At 36.9% G+C, this 17,564-nt stretch overlaps 1 protein-coding gene across 1 annotated transcript; it reads left to right on the top strand.

The window, feature by feature from the left end:
- The first annotated feature begins 3,542 nt into the window (after positions 1–3,542).
- LOC114250403 (uncharacterized) lies at positions 3,543–17,564 on the top strand. Its single transcript, XM_089733906.1, has 11 exons — positions 3,543–3,813; positions 7,163–7,334; positions 7,597–7,793; positions 8,853–8,991; positions 10,946–11,082; positions 12,379–12,622; positions 13,244–13,513; positions 13,711–13,853; positions 14,311–14,452; positions 14,959–15,092; positions 17,232–17,564. Exons 1-11 carry the CDS (start codon positions 3,562–3,564, stop codon positions 17,343–17,345), a joined length of 1,944 nt encoding a protein of 647 aa, XP_089590032.1. The 5' UTR covers positions 3,543–3,561; the 3' UTR covers positions 17,346–17,564.

The following is a 17,564-nucleotide window of genomic DNA, read 5'->3' as shown; positions in this document are numbered from 1 at the left end:
TACGTCATAATAATTTTATTACCTCGTTCTCTTGCCTAACTGCCTCTAGTAATCCGAATAATTCCTATCTTGTGTGATAGTGACGTATTTTCGATTTTTTTATTGCATAGATGATTGGACGAGATCACGGCCCACATGGTGTTAAGTGGTTACCGGAGCCCATAGACATTTTTACAACGTAAATACCGCCACCCACCTTGAGATATGAGTTCTAAGGTCTCAGTATAGTTACAACGGCTGCCCCATCCTTCAAGCCGAAACGCATTACTGCTTCACGGCAGAAATAGGCAGGGCGGTGGTACCTACGCGTGCGGACTCAGAAGAGGTCCAGTCCCCCAGTAATTACGCAAATTATAATTTTGCGGGTTTGATTTTTATTACACGATGTTATTCCTTCACCGTGGAAGACGTAATTCGTGGCTCCATGAAAACAAACCCACGCAATTTCTCCACGCAGTTCGTAGAATGCAACATACAATATTTTGCCATCCCTTACCAAAACTATTAGTTTTTAAGATTACTATTGGCTGAATTCCAAATCAAGACTTCGAACTACGATCTTTAATCCTTGTGCTTAGTGACGTACTTCTATGTGCTTAGTGCGAGTTTTTTAACGTTCTCGATAGCGTAAAAGTTAAGCCAATTTTGTATGCAATCGGAACAGCGCCCCTAGCGGCAAACGTACGCAAACGATCCCATTCCATACAAATGTGAGCTAACTTTTACGCTATCGAGAACGTTAAAAAAATCGCACTAAGCACACCTATCGATACGGGAGGCCTTGCTACAATTTGTTTCGCAGGCTACCGAGCTTCATACTGAATGTGCGCACATCACCCATCTTTTTTTTTCTACCTATCCTGATAGCCTTGAGATGCTATTACAGCGTTACCCTAGCATGTAGGGGAGCTTTCGGGGCTCAAAAAGAAGGTGTTTCTAACACTGGTCCTAGCAAGAGCAGTACTTCGCAGAATTTATCACCGACGCGACCCACTGAGAAGATCCGGCGAGAAACTCAGTGGGCTCTGTCTATGGCTTAATTTACTCGCCGAGCCCTTCGTCGCAAGCGACGGGTTCAGTGAGGACGGGGACCGGAGCTTAAGGTACATAAAAGCACCGATAATGGATCGGGAGGATCCGCAATGACGCGTTTAGGGCGACGTCGACTGTTTACCATTCGTGTATAGGCGCTGCTTTTCAGCCGGTGACTATAGACACCCATCATATACAAGCGACGATTTCTGACGGGTGGCTATAGTCACCGATATCAGTGAAATAGTTAAGACGGTTACCAAAGACAGTCTCCGGTAACCGCAAATGATAATGTGAACATGTGCGTTTTTTGATCCAGCGAAACTAATAAAAACGGTTCAATGACACTTTATCTTTATGATAAACGTATAAATCTGTGGACCGTATTTATTTTGAATATGTATACACATAGATATATAAATGACTAGCTGTACCCGTCCGCTTCGTTGGGCATTTAGAATTTACATTATTATTTCTCACCCCTACAAAGATTCTCATCATTAACGGCCCCGCAACTTGTGTAGGGAGTCCAACACTCATATAAATATTAGCCTATCCATTAAGTACATGTATTTTCTACATGGATACCAAGTTTCAAGTTAATCAGATGCATGGTTCAGTAGTTATAGCGGAACATCCGTAAAACCACTGTAGATTCATATATTAGTATTGATTTTGTTTATTGCCCTTGTAGGCCGACGAGCCGGCAGCCCACCTCAAGGGATTACCATCTCACATGGATGTCAGCAATCCCAGGGGTACAGCCAAGCCGCTGGCTACATTAAGTACTCTCCCTAAGCCTCGTTTGAAGGTGTCATAGGGTTCAGGAAACGCCTAGAAGGAAAGTTCATTCCAAGCACACATGGTACGTGGCAGAAAAGATCCCTGTAAGCACACTGTGGATGATCGCAGCGATTCTAGTCAGTGAAGAAAAACTTGGCTCTGGTGGCGGGCGGTAGGATGGTAAAAACGAGATGGGAGATGGGATCATCTCAAACAATTCCTCAGAGAAATACAGAGCAAACCGAGTCTCTCCGCAGATCGAGAGGTTCCAAACGATCCGTGACAACGGAATTATTGACAATCTGAACGGCTTTCTTCTGTATGGAGTCAAAAGAAAGTAGTTAGTATTTAGGAGCCCCAGCCTCGAAGATTTTTTCTATTACTTAGATGGATGGACGAGCTCACAGCACAACTGGTGTTAAATGGTTACTGGAGCCTATAGACAGCTACAACGTAAATGCGCCACCCACCTTGAAATTTAAGTTCTAAGGTCTCAGTATAGTTACAACGGCTACTCCACCCTTCAAACCGAAACGCATTACTGCTTCACGGCAGAAATAGGCAGACTGGGAAAAATTATCGTACTCCACGCGAGGCGGGACTTGTGCTTTGTAGAGCAAAAGACTTTGTCCAAGCGTACAGAACTGCTTCACCTGTTGCGGACATCCAGCATTTTTCACAGTAACTTGGCTTTGCTAACAAAATGACCCCGAAATTATGTATTTCTCTCTTCAATTCACGTACTATTATTTTCCGTGCATTATCCAAGAGATATTATGCAAGGCAGCTGGCAGTAACTGGATGCGTAGAACCGAAGATCGGGTTCAGTGGCGAGCTTTGGGGGAGGCCTATGTCCAGCAGTGGACTGCCGCAGGCTGATGATGATGATGATGATGATGATCCAAGAGATTTCAGTTAAGTCAGTATTACATAATTGTAACAAAATACAAAAGTAATTGAAAAATATAAATCAGCATTCAACCGATATCTAAGCATTAAATAATGTAGATTCCAAAAATTGTGTATATTACGAAATTCGAATATAAGTGGCGTGAAAGAATTACATACCAGTAAAATTATACTATTATTACGTTTGCCACGACAATCGATCGTAAAATTCTCACAGCATCGAATATTCATTACAACAGGATTTGTTACGCCGTTTATTGCTTCGTGTAATTCAAAAAGTTTTATGACGATTTTGATTTCACGAAAATGTTGAGTTTACTGCATTTTTTTGCCGTAATATATTTTCAGACCATATTGATTGAAGCTTCCATAGCGGATCTAAGAGTTAAAAAGAGTAAGTTTCATTAAAGACTTACTGGAAGAAAAAAAAACTAAATAACCACTTAAATCTTAGTGTAAGAGAGTTTATAATTGATCGTACGAAATTTGTCGATTTGCACAAATATCTCGCCTCTGCATTGCATTGAGGATCGTATTTCTGGGCAATGTGTTTCGTACAACATGAGGGCTGTATTTAAATTAATAAGCACAAAACTAAAGCTACCTATAGTAGACGGTTTTAGAATTAAAAGTAAGTTAAAACCAATTCATATTTGGTACGACGTAGACCGGGAAACAACATTACGCACAGTGAAGCAATTTTTTTCTTTAGGATTTGCTTTAAAAAAACTAGTTAACTTGCAATCTCTCCTTAACATATTTTTGTATCTAATAATCGGAGTAATATTTTTAGTTGACAAAAAACTGATACAAAGAAAACGGCAAGATACGATAGAAATGTGTCGCATGTTTAATGAAGATGAAGAAATATCTGGAACTATCAAACATCAAAAACAACACAATTATTTATCTTCAGAAAAAAAACATAAGAGATTCCGAAGAAACGTTGATGAGAATCTAAATATTAATCCGAAGTTAAATAATGCACATAAAAATGGGGTTGAAAAGATGGTGGACAAATTATACAATGAAATAGACGAGAAAGGAGAGGGAGTGATATTACGTCAAAACGTAAATGGACCTACCACGGTAATACAAATGCGGTACCTTTTTATTAAATCTTCTCTATATCTAATATAATAACTTCATATTAAATTCGTTTAGAAATCTTTCATTTCTAACTGAATGAGAGTTTCAATAGACAAATGCACAAACTTATCACATATATATACTAATATATTTTATAAACTACAGTGGTTTTTACGGATGTTCCGTTATAACTACTGAACTATGCATCTGATTGACTTGAAACTTGGTATCCATGTAGAAAATACATGTACATAATGGATAGGCTAATATTCATATGAGTGTTGGACTCCCTACATCAGTTGCGGGGGTGTTAATTATGAGAATCTTTGTGGGGGTGAGGAATAATAATGTTAATTTTAAATGCCCAGCGAAGCGGGCGGGTACAGCTAGTCTATATATAATTGCGTCGGTGAACACATCGCCTACTAAGATGAGGTTTATTTTTCAATACAATTACATCACGTTTTATCAACTAGCTTCCTTAAATGTCTGTTCGAATGTAATATTGTAAGTAGTACATTTCAACTAACTTCCTCGTGAACTAGAGACATGAAATTCGGAACATAGATCCGAATCAAGCAATCAAGAGTGAATACTAAGCGTAATAATAAATTTGTGCTTTTTGTTAAATTTACGATATGAACGTAAATAAAATAAAAAAATTGCTTTCACAGGCAGACGAACGTACCGCTCTGATGGTGAGTGGTTACCGTCGATCATGGACATCAACATTGATAGTGCCAAAGTCAAATCAGGCCTACAACATTTCATAATTATTGACCTGTTATTGTTTTGGGGCATGAAACTGAAACTCCAACCCCATACCTTGTCCTATGTTTTCTTTCTGTCAATCTAATTAAGTAATTATTCACCACATCCAAAAATGAAGCGTACGATTTTTTTATAATTTAAGTGTACGAAAAATATAAATCAGTTTACAAATAACAATATTCCGACAAGTGAAATGTCAATAGTTTATCATAAAAACTAACCTACATTTCGTTTCCACATCGCATATGCTTATACTTAGTGACATCACGGTGACATCAAAAGCTCTGTTATTGTTGAAACAGATCTATTTCAATTACTTGTTTTATTTTAATACTTCAATTATGTGTATACGATTTATAAACGTAAAGCAAAACAATAACAATTGATAAAATTAGAAAACAACAATTATTATCCTTTTGCAATCCATAATAAATATATATATTTTTTTTTTTTATTGCTTAGATGTGTGGACGAGCTCACAGCCCACCTGGTGTTAAGTGGTTACTGGAGCCCATAGACATCTACAACGTAAATGCGCCACACACCTTGAGATATAAGTTCTAAGGTCTCAGTATAGTCACAACGGCTGCCCCACCCTTCAAACCGAAACGCATTACTGCTTCACGGCAGAAATAGGCGAGGCGGTGGTACCTACCCGTGCGGACTCACAAGAGGTCCTACCACCAGTAATTACGCAAATTATAATTTTGCGGGTTTGATTTTTATTGCACGATGTTATTCCTTCACCGTGGAAGTCAATCGTGAACATTTGTTGAGTACGTATTTCATTAGAAAAATTGGTACCCGCCAGCGAGATTCGAACTCCGGTGCATCGCTCGATACGAATGCGCCGGACGTCTTATCCTTTAGGCCACGACGACGAATAGCAATATTCTGTTTAATAGACCATAAATAAAAGAAGAACAAAGATCCCTTGAGGTGTTAGCTGTAGTTAAATTGATTTCAATAATGTTATATCTTATCATAACTTATGCAAATGCTTACTTTCATATTTTTTAAAACCAAATTAAATTACATTTGAATAAAATAAATGATAGCTCAAGATTTACTTTAAATTTAGAAACTTAAATAAATTTAAATGGAACTAATTATAATCAATCTAGATAATTTAATGTCCTCCAAATTTCATATTCGTTGAAAATAGAAATAAATTTGTTAAAAAAAAAGAGTACTTATTGACTTCGAACTAAATTTCCGTATTGCATACATTTGCAATCAAGCTTTTTTTTTTTATTGCTTATATGTGTGGACGAGCTCACAGACCACCTGGTGTTAAGTGGTTACTGGAGCCCATATACATCTACAACGTAAATGCGCCACACACCTTGAGATATAGTTCTAAGGTCTCAGTATAGTCACAACGGCTGCCCCACCTTTCAAACCGAAACGCATTACTGCTTCACGGCAGAAATAGGCGGGGCGGTGGTACCTACCCGTGCGGACTCACAAGAGGTCCTACCACCAGTAATTACGCAAATTATAATTTTGCGGGTTTGATTTTTACTGCACAATGTTATTCCTTCACCGTGGAAGTCAATCGTGAACATTTGTTGAGTACGTATTTCATTAGAAAAATTGGTACCCGCCAGCGAGATTCGAACTCCGGTGCATCGCTCGATACGAATGCGCCGGACGTCTTATCCTTTAGGCCACGACGACGAATAGCAATATTCTGTTTAATAGACCATAAATAAAAGAAGAACAAAGATCCCTTGAGGTGTTAGCTGTAGTTAAATTGATTTCAATAATGTTATATCTTATCATAACTTATGCAAATGCTTACTTTCATATTTTTTAAAACCAAATTAAATTACATTTGAATAAAATAAATGATAGCTCAAGATTTACTTTAAATTTAGAAACTTAAATAAATTTAAATGGAACTAATTATAATCAATCTAGATAATTTAATGTCCTCCAAATTTCATATTCGTTGAAAATAGAAATAAATTTGTTAAAAAAAAAGAGTACTTATTGACTTCGAACTAAATTTCCGTATTGCATACATTTGCAATCAAGCTTTTTTTTTTTTATTGCTTATATGTGTGGACGAGCTCACAGACCACCTGGTGTTAAGTGGTTACTGGAGCCCATATACATCTACAACGTAAATGCGCCACACACCTTGAGATATAGTTCTAAGGTCTCAGTATAGTCACAACGGCTGCCCCACCTTTCAAACCGAAACGCATTACTGCTTCACGGCAGAAATAGGCGGGGCGGTGGTACCTACCCGTGCGGACTCACAAGAGGTCCTACCACCAGTAATTACGCAAATTATAATTTTGCGGGTTTGATTTTTACTGCACAATGTTATTCCTTCACCGTGGAAGTCAATCGTGAACATTTGTTGAGTACGTATTTCATTAGAAAAATTGGTACCCGCCAGCGAGATTCGAACACCGGTGCATCGCTCGATACGAATGCACCGGACGTCTTATCCTTTAGGCCACGACGACTTCTATTTGGTTACCTAATAAGCGTACATTAGGACGTTAATAATTCTTCAATAGGTATTCGTAATTTTTTTTAAATATTACATGTTTTATGTAAATAGAAAACCAGAAAAATACCTAGCAGAAGACTTAATTTTGCGCCAGCAAAACTATTAGGCCCATTGCCAGTTGATGAGAAAACGGACATTGGATATGAAAGCAGTGGATATGATGAAAGCGTATCCAGATTCAAACATGGAATCGTTCCATATTACATCGATTCTAAAACATATGGTAATAATAAAAATAATGTTTGTGATTTGTGTACTTCCTGTTTCCTCAGTGACTACCTGTCGTGAAAGTGGGTCATAATTTTCTCTTCCATTATATCTAACTATCTTTTTCTGTCGATGTGGACAAAATGTTAGATATTGGTTTAAGAAGGTGCCTTGCTACTCTCTTTCTGACCCCATAGCCAATAACTTACTCTACTAAACATTAAAACTAACTTTACTAATTTAAAGTTACAGTGGAGCTAAGGCACTATTCATTTCAGACGCTGATTTAGCAGAATCAATTATAAAAGCATTCGATTATTTTGAGAAAGCCACATGCATCCGCTTGCAAAAGCTACGTGAACGACCTACAGATAAAGAATCTTTAAAGTCTGTCAGTTGGCTGTACATCACAAACCCTACCGGGATACGCCAATGTGTTCATAGTAACGAACGGATGGAAACTAGTGGTGTTCAGGTAATAATATAATAGTGATCAACTCCTTTTGCATACGTGATATCGGCCTAGAAGTTCACTACCCCATCTCTTCCCTTGTATGGCATAAAAGCGATTGTTGAAGCTACCAGAGAACGGGCAGAAACGTCCTTGAGTATTTTACCATCAGACTACGATCGTTAAACATAATTTACTGATGATAGGGAAAAGCATACACGGATAAGTAAGTACCACCATGCTGACTCTTTAAAACATCAGTAAATAAGTTCGCAAATTTATAGAGATGCGGCGGGCTTGATTTTTATAGTCCTCCATCGTGAAGTTAATACTTAACAGTAGGCGTTTATCGCTAAATACGCTATTCCCTTAAAGCGGTACAAGCCTACATTAGAACACTGCCGTAATGCCATCGCTTGCTACGTGTACACATCATTTAAACTACCTTCACTTTGAAGGTATTAATAGCATCGATACTTTGACACATTCGTTAGGATCGTGATCTTAATTGTGATACTATGGATGGACAGACACTATTAACCAGAAGATACCTTATCATCCGAGCGATGACTACACCAAGTTATACCTTTCTAAGCCAGTCTTACGTAGCATCTAAGGCACATTACAAGTCCACGCGAGTGGATCACAAAGGTTTTATTCGCAAATCAATCATACGATCAAAGAGGGGTATAACAGCCGTTATATCAATGCAAATGAGACCTTAATGTTTCGAGGAAGGCGAGTCTAATCAACTGTGGTCGCTACGGTATGCGTTGCTGTTGAATACCAGGTGGCTCGTTCAGCTATTCACCGAATATGAAATTAACAACATAGCATACGCTTAGATTCCATATTCGGTGATTATAAAAGCCCATAGACATCTACAACGTAAATGCTGCCACCCACCTTGAGACATGAGTTCTAAGTTCTCACTTTTAACAGTACAAGGGCTGCCCCGCCCTTCATACCGAAACGCATTACTGCTTCACGGCAGAATTAGGCAGGTTGGTGGTAACTACCCGTGCAGATTCAAGACGTCCTACCACCAGTAAAACTATGAACTATATGAAAGATTCCTTTCAGATGATCGTATTAGGGTACGACTGCATGTCCTCGGGTGATATAGCTCATGAAATCATGCATGTACTTGGTTTCTCGCACGAGCATACACGGCGTGATAGAGACAATCACATTACTGTATTGTGGGACAATATAAAACCAGGTAAAAAGTCAAGATATGAAACCGTGCTAGTAACCTAGAGTATACTTTTTTACAAGAACCCCACTAAAAATATCTAATATTCTAAGACAAAATCTTAAAATTCTCAATAGCATGTTTAATTTAGCTAATGGTAAACGATTGTCGATCTTAAAAGGCAATAGATACAGACAATTTAAACAACGTACAAAGTAAATGGTCATTAAATATATGTAGCAGTTACCAAACTAAATAAAACATAAGTTTGTTAATAATAACTAGTCAGGTCATAAGTATTGTCACACAGTAAAAACTTTTCTTTTAGAATGCTGGCCACAAAAAAGTTTATTGAATTCGAATTTCGAATTGTTCATGAAAATAAAAATGTATACTTTTAGAATTTTACTCATTTTTAAATATGGAGTGGACGCTTAAAGAAGACCGTGTTGCAGTTATTGCGTTGCATCGTTGCGGTTACGCGCCAATTCAAATTTTTAACATACTGAAAAATTTAAATATAACCAAAAAATTCGTTTATCGTACCATCAAACGATACAATGAAGACTCTAGTGTAGATGACAGGTCAAGAAGTGGTCGCCCTCGGTCTGTTAGGACTCCAGCAGTGATAAAAGCTGTGAAGGCGCGAATTCAAAGAAATCCCAAACGTAAGCAGAAACTGTTGGCCCTTCAGATGGGGTTAAGCAGAACCACGGTGAAAAGGGTGTTAAATGAAGACTTCGGGCTTAGGGCTTCGGGCATATCGAAGAAAAACAGGACATCGTTTAAATGCTCGTCTAATGGACCTGAGACTGACGAGATGCTGCGCTTTGTTGAAGTGGTACGCGGGAAAAAATATCGGGAAATTCTTTTTTCTGATGAAAAAATTTTTACCGTAGAAGAGAGCTACAACAAACAAAATGATAAGGTGTACGCACACAGTAGTGAAGAAGCGAGCAACCTATTCCGCGTGTCCAAAGAGGTCATTTTCCATCCTCGCTCATGGTATGGTTGGGAGTTTCTTATTGGGGCTTAACAGAGGTACATTTTTGTGAGAAAGGTGTAAAAACGAATGCAGTTGTGTATCAAAATACAGTCCTGACGAACCTTGTGGAACCTGTTTCTCATACCATGTTCAATAACAGGCACTGGGTATTCCAACAAGATTCGGCGCCAGCTCATAGAGCGAAGAGCACACAAGACTGGCTGGCGGCGCGTGAAATCGACTTCATCCGGCACGAAGACTGGCCCTCCTCCAGTCCAGATTTGAATCCGTTAGATTACAAGATATGGCAACACTTGGACGAAAAGGCGTGCTCAAAGCCTCATCCCAATTTGGAGTCACTCAAGACATCCTTGATTAAGGCAGCCGCCGATATTGACATGGGCCTCGTTCGTGCTGCGATAGACGACTGGCCGCGCAGATTGAAGGCCTGTATTCAAAATCGCGGAGGTCATTTTGAATAAACTTTAGTGTCATAAGAATCTATGTTTTGTTAAGTTCATTTTGGTATATGAATTGTTACATAATGAATAAACTTGTTTCAATTATTTTACATTAAACATGTGACAGAATTTATGACCTGACTAGGTAGTAATAATAATATTAATTGGGGACAACTCACACACGGTCATTCGACTTCAATTTAAGATTCCCTATGCTGTGGGTTACCTACCAGAGACTGACAAATAGACTTTTAAAGCTCGGTTACAATATCTCTGGACCTCGCTGGAATGTGAAGCCCCTCCCCGTTTCCCTTTCGCCGGGTCCAGATATAATGTAACCGGGCTATACACGTTTAAATACATACATATGTAGATTATTAACACCCCGACACAGACCAAACTTACATCACACAACGTTATCCCGATGTGGGAATCGAACCCACGACCCTCAGCGCAACAGTCAGGGGCGTTAACTACACTACCGAATCAGTCGCGATCAAGTAATACATACACTACCTTTAATTTCTCGTTTAAGGTTACAAAAAATACTTCGATATCAGCGAAAGAAAATTCCAGAGTACAGTGGAAAGTCTTCCCTATGATCACGCGAGCGTTCTTCACTATCCTTCCAGAGCGTTCTCTAGAAACGGACAGGTCACCATTATCGCGAAGGTATTATTTACTATAAGAATTATAATTTGATCACTTCCTATGCTCGGTTCACTGAACCCCAGCTCCGTGGTAATCAAAGAAAAGGTGGCTCAATACTTCCATTAGTCAAATTTCCATCTCTAGTACTTGTTAATGGTATATCGATTGCGATTTGTTGCATTCAGTATAAATGCAGTATATCGTAGTTTCCAAATAATGAATCGATTATTATTCCTTGGACTTCTACGATGATGACGTAGGGCGATAACTCTATTCATTCTCGATAACCTGCTTATTGCTCGTTCAAATATGCGATATTTACTTAGCTTTTCGTTTTCCTTTGCCTAAATTAAAAACCGTACTACGATGATGAGGAATGTAATTTTTCGAGTTTTGTTTAGAAAAAAAAAATCTGCTCTATTGTGTACTGTTGTAACATCTGTTACTAAGTATTTATTTTCCACACACATTTATTTATTTCTCTGTATTTAATATTACATAAACAGACTTCATGCTTAAAGTAATTAAATGAATTTATTGTTTGCTTAACTTACTCTATCTACTACGAATTGCAGTAATTAACAAGAAAAAGCTTAATTTCATATTTACTAGACGTTTCTGGCCATTAGATTCTTAGTATTAACGGGTTATTTAATACCAAGACACTACTCGTAATGGTTGGTATTAAATAAAATACACCTGAAAATAGTATATCCAAGCGTTTTAATTAAGTATTTAGTGGGGTCTAGGTAGAGGCTGTTACTCTCTGTGTATTGTATGATCCATGAAGAGCGCTCTGAGAAATTTAGTGAGAAAATTTCGTAATCTTAAAAAGTTCTCGGATCTTCCCAATCCATTCTCGGTGCTTTTAAGCTTTTGAAGCGATGTTCACCGTTTGAGAGTCGAAAATAAATTCGATGTGCAACTTAATGTGTGTCTGTCACACTACCCACTGACTTTCTCGCCGGATCTTCTCAGTGGGTCGCGATTCCGATCCGGTAAGAAATTCAGGGAAGCACTGCTCTTATTAAGGCAGATGTTAGTAATCCTTCAGGTTGAGCCCAATCAGCTCGTCTACCAATCAAGTGGAAACCAGAATAACCCCTCAAGGCTACTTTTGATGGAGAAAGGTATGCAAAAAAAAAAAATATACCCTCAACGTCGTGTGCCATTTGGCAGTGCCAACTGTCTTGTCATTACCGATGTTCATGAATGACAGTGACAACGGTGGTGAGTTCCTCTACCATCGAAAACAGTAAAAAGTAAGTATTGCCATAACAAACAGATTAATAATCTAACGTTCAATATTTCATATAGTCTGGCATCCAAATTGGGCAACGCACGGGCTTGAGTGAAACAGACATCGAAAAAGTAAGTCTGGTGTACTCCAAAGAATGCATCAAAAGGAACAAGGACTACTTACTGAAGACATGTCCAAGTGTTGTGAAAAACGGGGGCAGAGAGACTAATATAACACAACGAGAAATTGAAGACTACTTCAAGGATAGGCTATGGCCATTTGGAATCGTAAATTTTAAACTAATGGACAAAATAGAATTTTGTAAGCTATTTAGATTTTTAGAACTTATTAGATTTTAATAAAATAATAAGAAAATGAAAGAAATGTTACAGTTGAAAAGTGCTTGCTTAAAGTGTTTACCTTATTATTCGTATCCAAAAGTGTATCCATATCAGTACTTACACACTTCAGTATGGCACATAAGCGCATTAAAATATTACTAAAATTATAGTCTCACGAGATTATATGAAATTACCAATTAATGTTGACTTTTTGGAAATCATCGAATTGATACCTTAATCTATACATATAAATAAAATTGGAGTGTCTGTTTGGAATATTGAAATAAACGCTTTTTACTACATGCATATGAAGAACATTTTTTTTAAATTTTGGTCTGGCTGTCTGTTTGTTCAGGCTAATCTCTGGAACGGCTGAACCAATTTTGACGGGACTTTCACTGATAGGTAGCTGATGAAGGAGTAACTTAGGCTTTTTTAGACTAGCTTCGCCCCGCGGCGTCACCCGCGATACGACAATAACCACGGGTAACATCGCGGGACTCAGCTATCGATAATAAAATTTAATGTTTCCGAAGCGAAGCGAGGGCGGGTCGCTTGTCATAAATAAATACATAGCACTTATTCAAAAGTTTACTTACAGCTGCCGAAGAAAAAGAAAACATACGTTCAGTCATAAGTCATATCGAAAAAGAAACATGTATTAAATTCAAAGACGTTACCGACGATAATGATTTACCTGCTTCGAATGATGTATCAGAGAAACAAGTCGACGGTCCAAAGAATGAAACATCTGATAAAGATGACGAAGTTTCAAGTCCCAATTTATCTGAGAATGAAGTGAAAACTAGCAATGACGAAACCGAAATGAAACAAGCAAGTACCGAAAATGAAGCCACAAATATCCAGCTGGGTAAGGTTACTAATTTTACAAATTGATCAAATGCATTAAAATGGCCAGCCCTTAAAATAAGATGTGAAACGAAATGTACATACATAAAGGTCCTATGATTCAACTTCCATATCACTCTCTAAATGACTGTTTTATGACATAAAGACTATAAATTTAATTAAAAACATCATTGTGAATCATATTAAATTTAATTTCAGTAAAACAAAATAATAATACGAAAAGATTTGCAATGAATTCAGCATCGGAAATTCGTCGACATGCAATGCACATTCTGGTATTGAAACGATCCACACAACCAGGTTGTACGTGTCCGCCACCGGGAAGATTTGACGGATATAAAGTAAGTGTCCTAGTAGTAAAGAAGAAAAGAAAAACAACAAGGAGTCGAGCACTAAATGATAAATTTAATAATTTCATTTTGTCGCATTTGGGATCTCCTTAAGCTCCAATTATCTTAAAAAATGTATTATTCAAGCTGGCCGTTACAGGTCTAGTAGTATTTAAATATTCATGAAAATACTACCGATTCTGAATGTAGTTTCACGCTTGTGAAGACTTCTCTCTAGAACAGTTCATTTTCATTTCATTACTTAACCTTCTCTATGTAAACCCAAAAATAGAAACAATACATTTATCCAAAAATCCGAAAAGGACTAAGTATAGTTAACACAAATAGCAACGTAGCCAAAAAAATTTAAACTTGTTCGAAAAACAAATCATACTTTCCTTTATCTTGCATTTCGAAATATTCAGGTGAGATATTCGTTGAATTTATAAAATATGTATTTTGATTTCAGGAGCTAGAGATAAACAGTGATTGCTTCAATTCCGTCAACGATCTACTTCATGTTTTCGTCCACGTTTTAGGCTTAGACCATCAGCACAGCATGTACGATCGAGATCAGTATTTACATATAGTTTGGGAGAATCTTAGTTCTGGTAAGAATTTTGGATATTGCTAGGTTTTATGTTTTTGTATTTGCCTGGAAAACGTGTAAAAAAATGCACCTACAACTACATATTTATGGAACTGAGAGACTTATATTTCATGTCTTCGTAATTATCATTTATATTATCGTTTCTGTGGACTCCGGCAGTAACTGGTACCGCGAAGTCGTTAACCCGGATAAATGGTAATCAAACAAAATTGAAAATATCTATTTGAATTACAATTGAATATCTCGCCGATTTGCTACTTTGAACTTAACAACCTCATTTTGCGCGATGACTATATTTGTTATATTATATTATATTTTGAAATCATTTATTCAGATTTATTTGTTTCTTTGATTTACTTATACTTTTACTGATAATTATGGGACCCTAGATAATTTTCATTACAAGACACACAGCAGAAGTTTTTATAGACGCTGACACGTTTAAAATTAGTTGGATTATATTACGTTGCTTTAACTTAAGCAATAAAATAAAATTGCACTCCTTAGATATGAGAGAAGAAATGAAAGTTATCCTACCCCCGGCTGCTTCGGTTGGATTCCAATATGACTATCAAAGCGTTATGCACTACCCGTGGCTGCAAATTAAGAACGGAGTCACAAACATTATGTACCCTATTTGGGTGAGACATACATCCTATTTGGATGAGACATACAATTTTAAAAGTATTATTTTTTGACAGTTAAACTGACAACGAAATATTTTGAAACGCCAATACGAGTATCTGAATAATGAATTCTTTTGTATTGTTAATAACTATGGCTTATTAACTCTTTACTATCGGTGTGGGAAAATGAAACAAAATCGCTTTTTTTATTATTGCTTAGTTGGGTGGACGACCTCACAGCCCACCTGGTGTTAAGTGGTTACTGCAGCCCATAGACATCTACAACGTAAATGTGCCACCCAGCTTGAGATACAAGGTCTAAGGTCTCAGTACAGTTACAACGACTGCCTCACCCTTCAAACCGAAACGCATTACTGCTTCAGGGCAGAAATAGACAGGGCAGTGGCACCCACCCGCGCGTACTCACCAGAGGTCCTACCACCAGTAATATAAGCTGGACCGCGACTTGGCTGTGGCTCGGTAGGTAGCGACTTGGCTACTTCCCTCGCATTACTGACGCTAACCACACACCATAGAGTGGGCTGTATGCTCCTCTGCCTACAAGAGTCATAAAAAACCTGGCTATACGGGTTCAACCAAAATGTTTCAGTAAAGGACAATGCCCATTTTCTATGGGCGTTTGGGCCCCTAAAAAAAGTTGTCGGGTGATGATGATTTTAACTTAATTTGATAGACAAAGAAATATCGTTTCATATTCAGAAAACGATTTTTATATTCTCACCCAGGCTTAAGAGAAATCTGTTTTTTTCTGCAACTAAAATTAAGTTGTTAATTGTTTTCTTCGAAATCAATAATCGCTCTCATCATTATTTACAGTACATATTAAATAAGTTAATTGTGGTTAATGTTGCTAGAAATAAGCCCTTACGTACATTTTATTATTATTATATCCGCATAATAATAATAAAATGAAATGAAATCTGGAAGCCGGCAACGATATTGTTGTTGTTGTTTTTAAATTCGCCAACAAGCAGGCAAAGAGCGTAGCTTATACAGCCTAGGCTGTCATAGTTATATTTTTTATGTTAATAAAAATCCGGTGTATTTCTTTTTATTGCTTTCTGGGAGTTTTGACGTCAACTTGATGAATAGCACATTGAGTGAGCGTGAATTTCCGCAGACCTTTTACCTTGAAAAAAAAAAACATTCACTGCTGTGTTAGCCACAGTTTTATTCCAATGCCTCAATAATCGTGAACAACGATTATTGACATTTAATACACAAAAAAACACTCAATTTGTATATTATACATCACAATAAGCTATTAAAAAAACATAAAATAAAACTTCACCAGTTTTGGCAGCAACCCGAGTGAAGCGTCACTACGCTTCACTCGGGTTGCTGCCAAAACTCTCTGATCATATATAATAAGAATAGAGTAATGGTAGGCCATTGAGATTTTTACTAATGGAATCATTAATATCTAAAAATATTAAATAATTCATGGTTTTAAGTAATAATTATTATTACAATACATAAATATTGAATTGAACAACAATAAACTAAAAAGTCTGTGAATTATAACCATTAGCAATTTTTTTAATTTGTTGTTCAAGTCACAGACAACTCTTTCGTTTGTCAGCATATAAGTTTACTATAAGGCTGTATGGGCTAATTTTCCCTTTGTCTATTGGCGAATTTAAAAACTATGGCACTCAGTCATAGATTATACACTTAATATATTTGAGACACTCAGTTTTGGGATGTTATCAAACAAGTAATTTATTTTTTTGTGAAACAATGCCAGGGTGAAAGAAATGTTGATACATAAACTAAACAACATGAAAAAATAAGGCATAGTTTTTCAAGTACAAATAGTTTTGTCATGAAGTTGGCCCACTTTTGGGCATTGTCCTTTTACCATTTTAGTGAAGCTTTATCTCATTCCATATCTTACTGTTTCATGTATCATTCTATTTCATTTCATTCATAAATCAACCTAAGAGAAATTAACTTCACATAATTTCGCTCCAATATCCTGTTCATATAAAAATGTAAGTCATACAAGAAAGATTTCACGAAAAGACTAGGATCCGGAACGTTAGAGATTTAAAATAAAATTATCCTGGAAGATGTAATATGTAAAATTTATAAGGTTTAAAATATTATCTTACATCATTTTTATTTTACCAGAACGACGGATGGGCAATGGGACATTGGCAAGGACTTAGCTCGACGGACGTCCAGAAATTAAATCTACTTTATTTCAACCAATGCACGGCAAGATCTATGCAAGAAAACAACTAGTTATCTCCAATAAACAATTTACATTATACATTGAACGGTTTCTTTCAAATTTAGTGCTCTTTAGAAATAAATAAAAAAAATTGCAATTACAAAAAAACATTCCACTTAACTTTCAATGCTAATTGAAATTTATAGTCGAATTTCATGTTTAGGCTTACACTACGGGCTTACAGTTAAAATACATATTTATTTATTTTTAAATAAAATGACAAACAAATA

This window comes from Bombyx mandarina, chromosome 16, assembly GCF_030267445.1.
Source record: "Bombyx mandarina strain Sakado chromosome 16, ASM3026744v2".
Classification (NCBI taxonomy): domain Eukaryota; kingdom Metazoa; phylum Arthropoda; class Insecta; order Lepidoptera; family Bombycidae; genus Bombyx; species Bombyx mandarina.
This window is presented reverse-complemented; position numbering and strand designations above follow the sequence as displayed.

What these genes read in the sequence shown, in the direction of transcription:
- LOC114250403 (XM_089733906.1), top strand. Translation starts at nt 3,562, where the DNA reads ATGTGTCGCATGTTTAATGAAGATGAAGAAATATCTGGAACTATCAAA. An exon ending in CATCGATTCTAAAACATATG is followed by an intron (nt 7,335 to 7,596) that starts GTAATAATAAAA and finishes TATTCATTTCAG; the next exon opens with ACGCTGATTTAGCAGAATCA. An exon ending in AATGGACAAAATAGAATTTT is followed by an intron (nt 12,623 to 13,243) that starts GTAAGCTATTTA and finishes GTTTACTTACAG; the next exon opens with CTGCCGAAGAAAAAGAAAAC.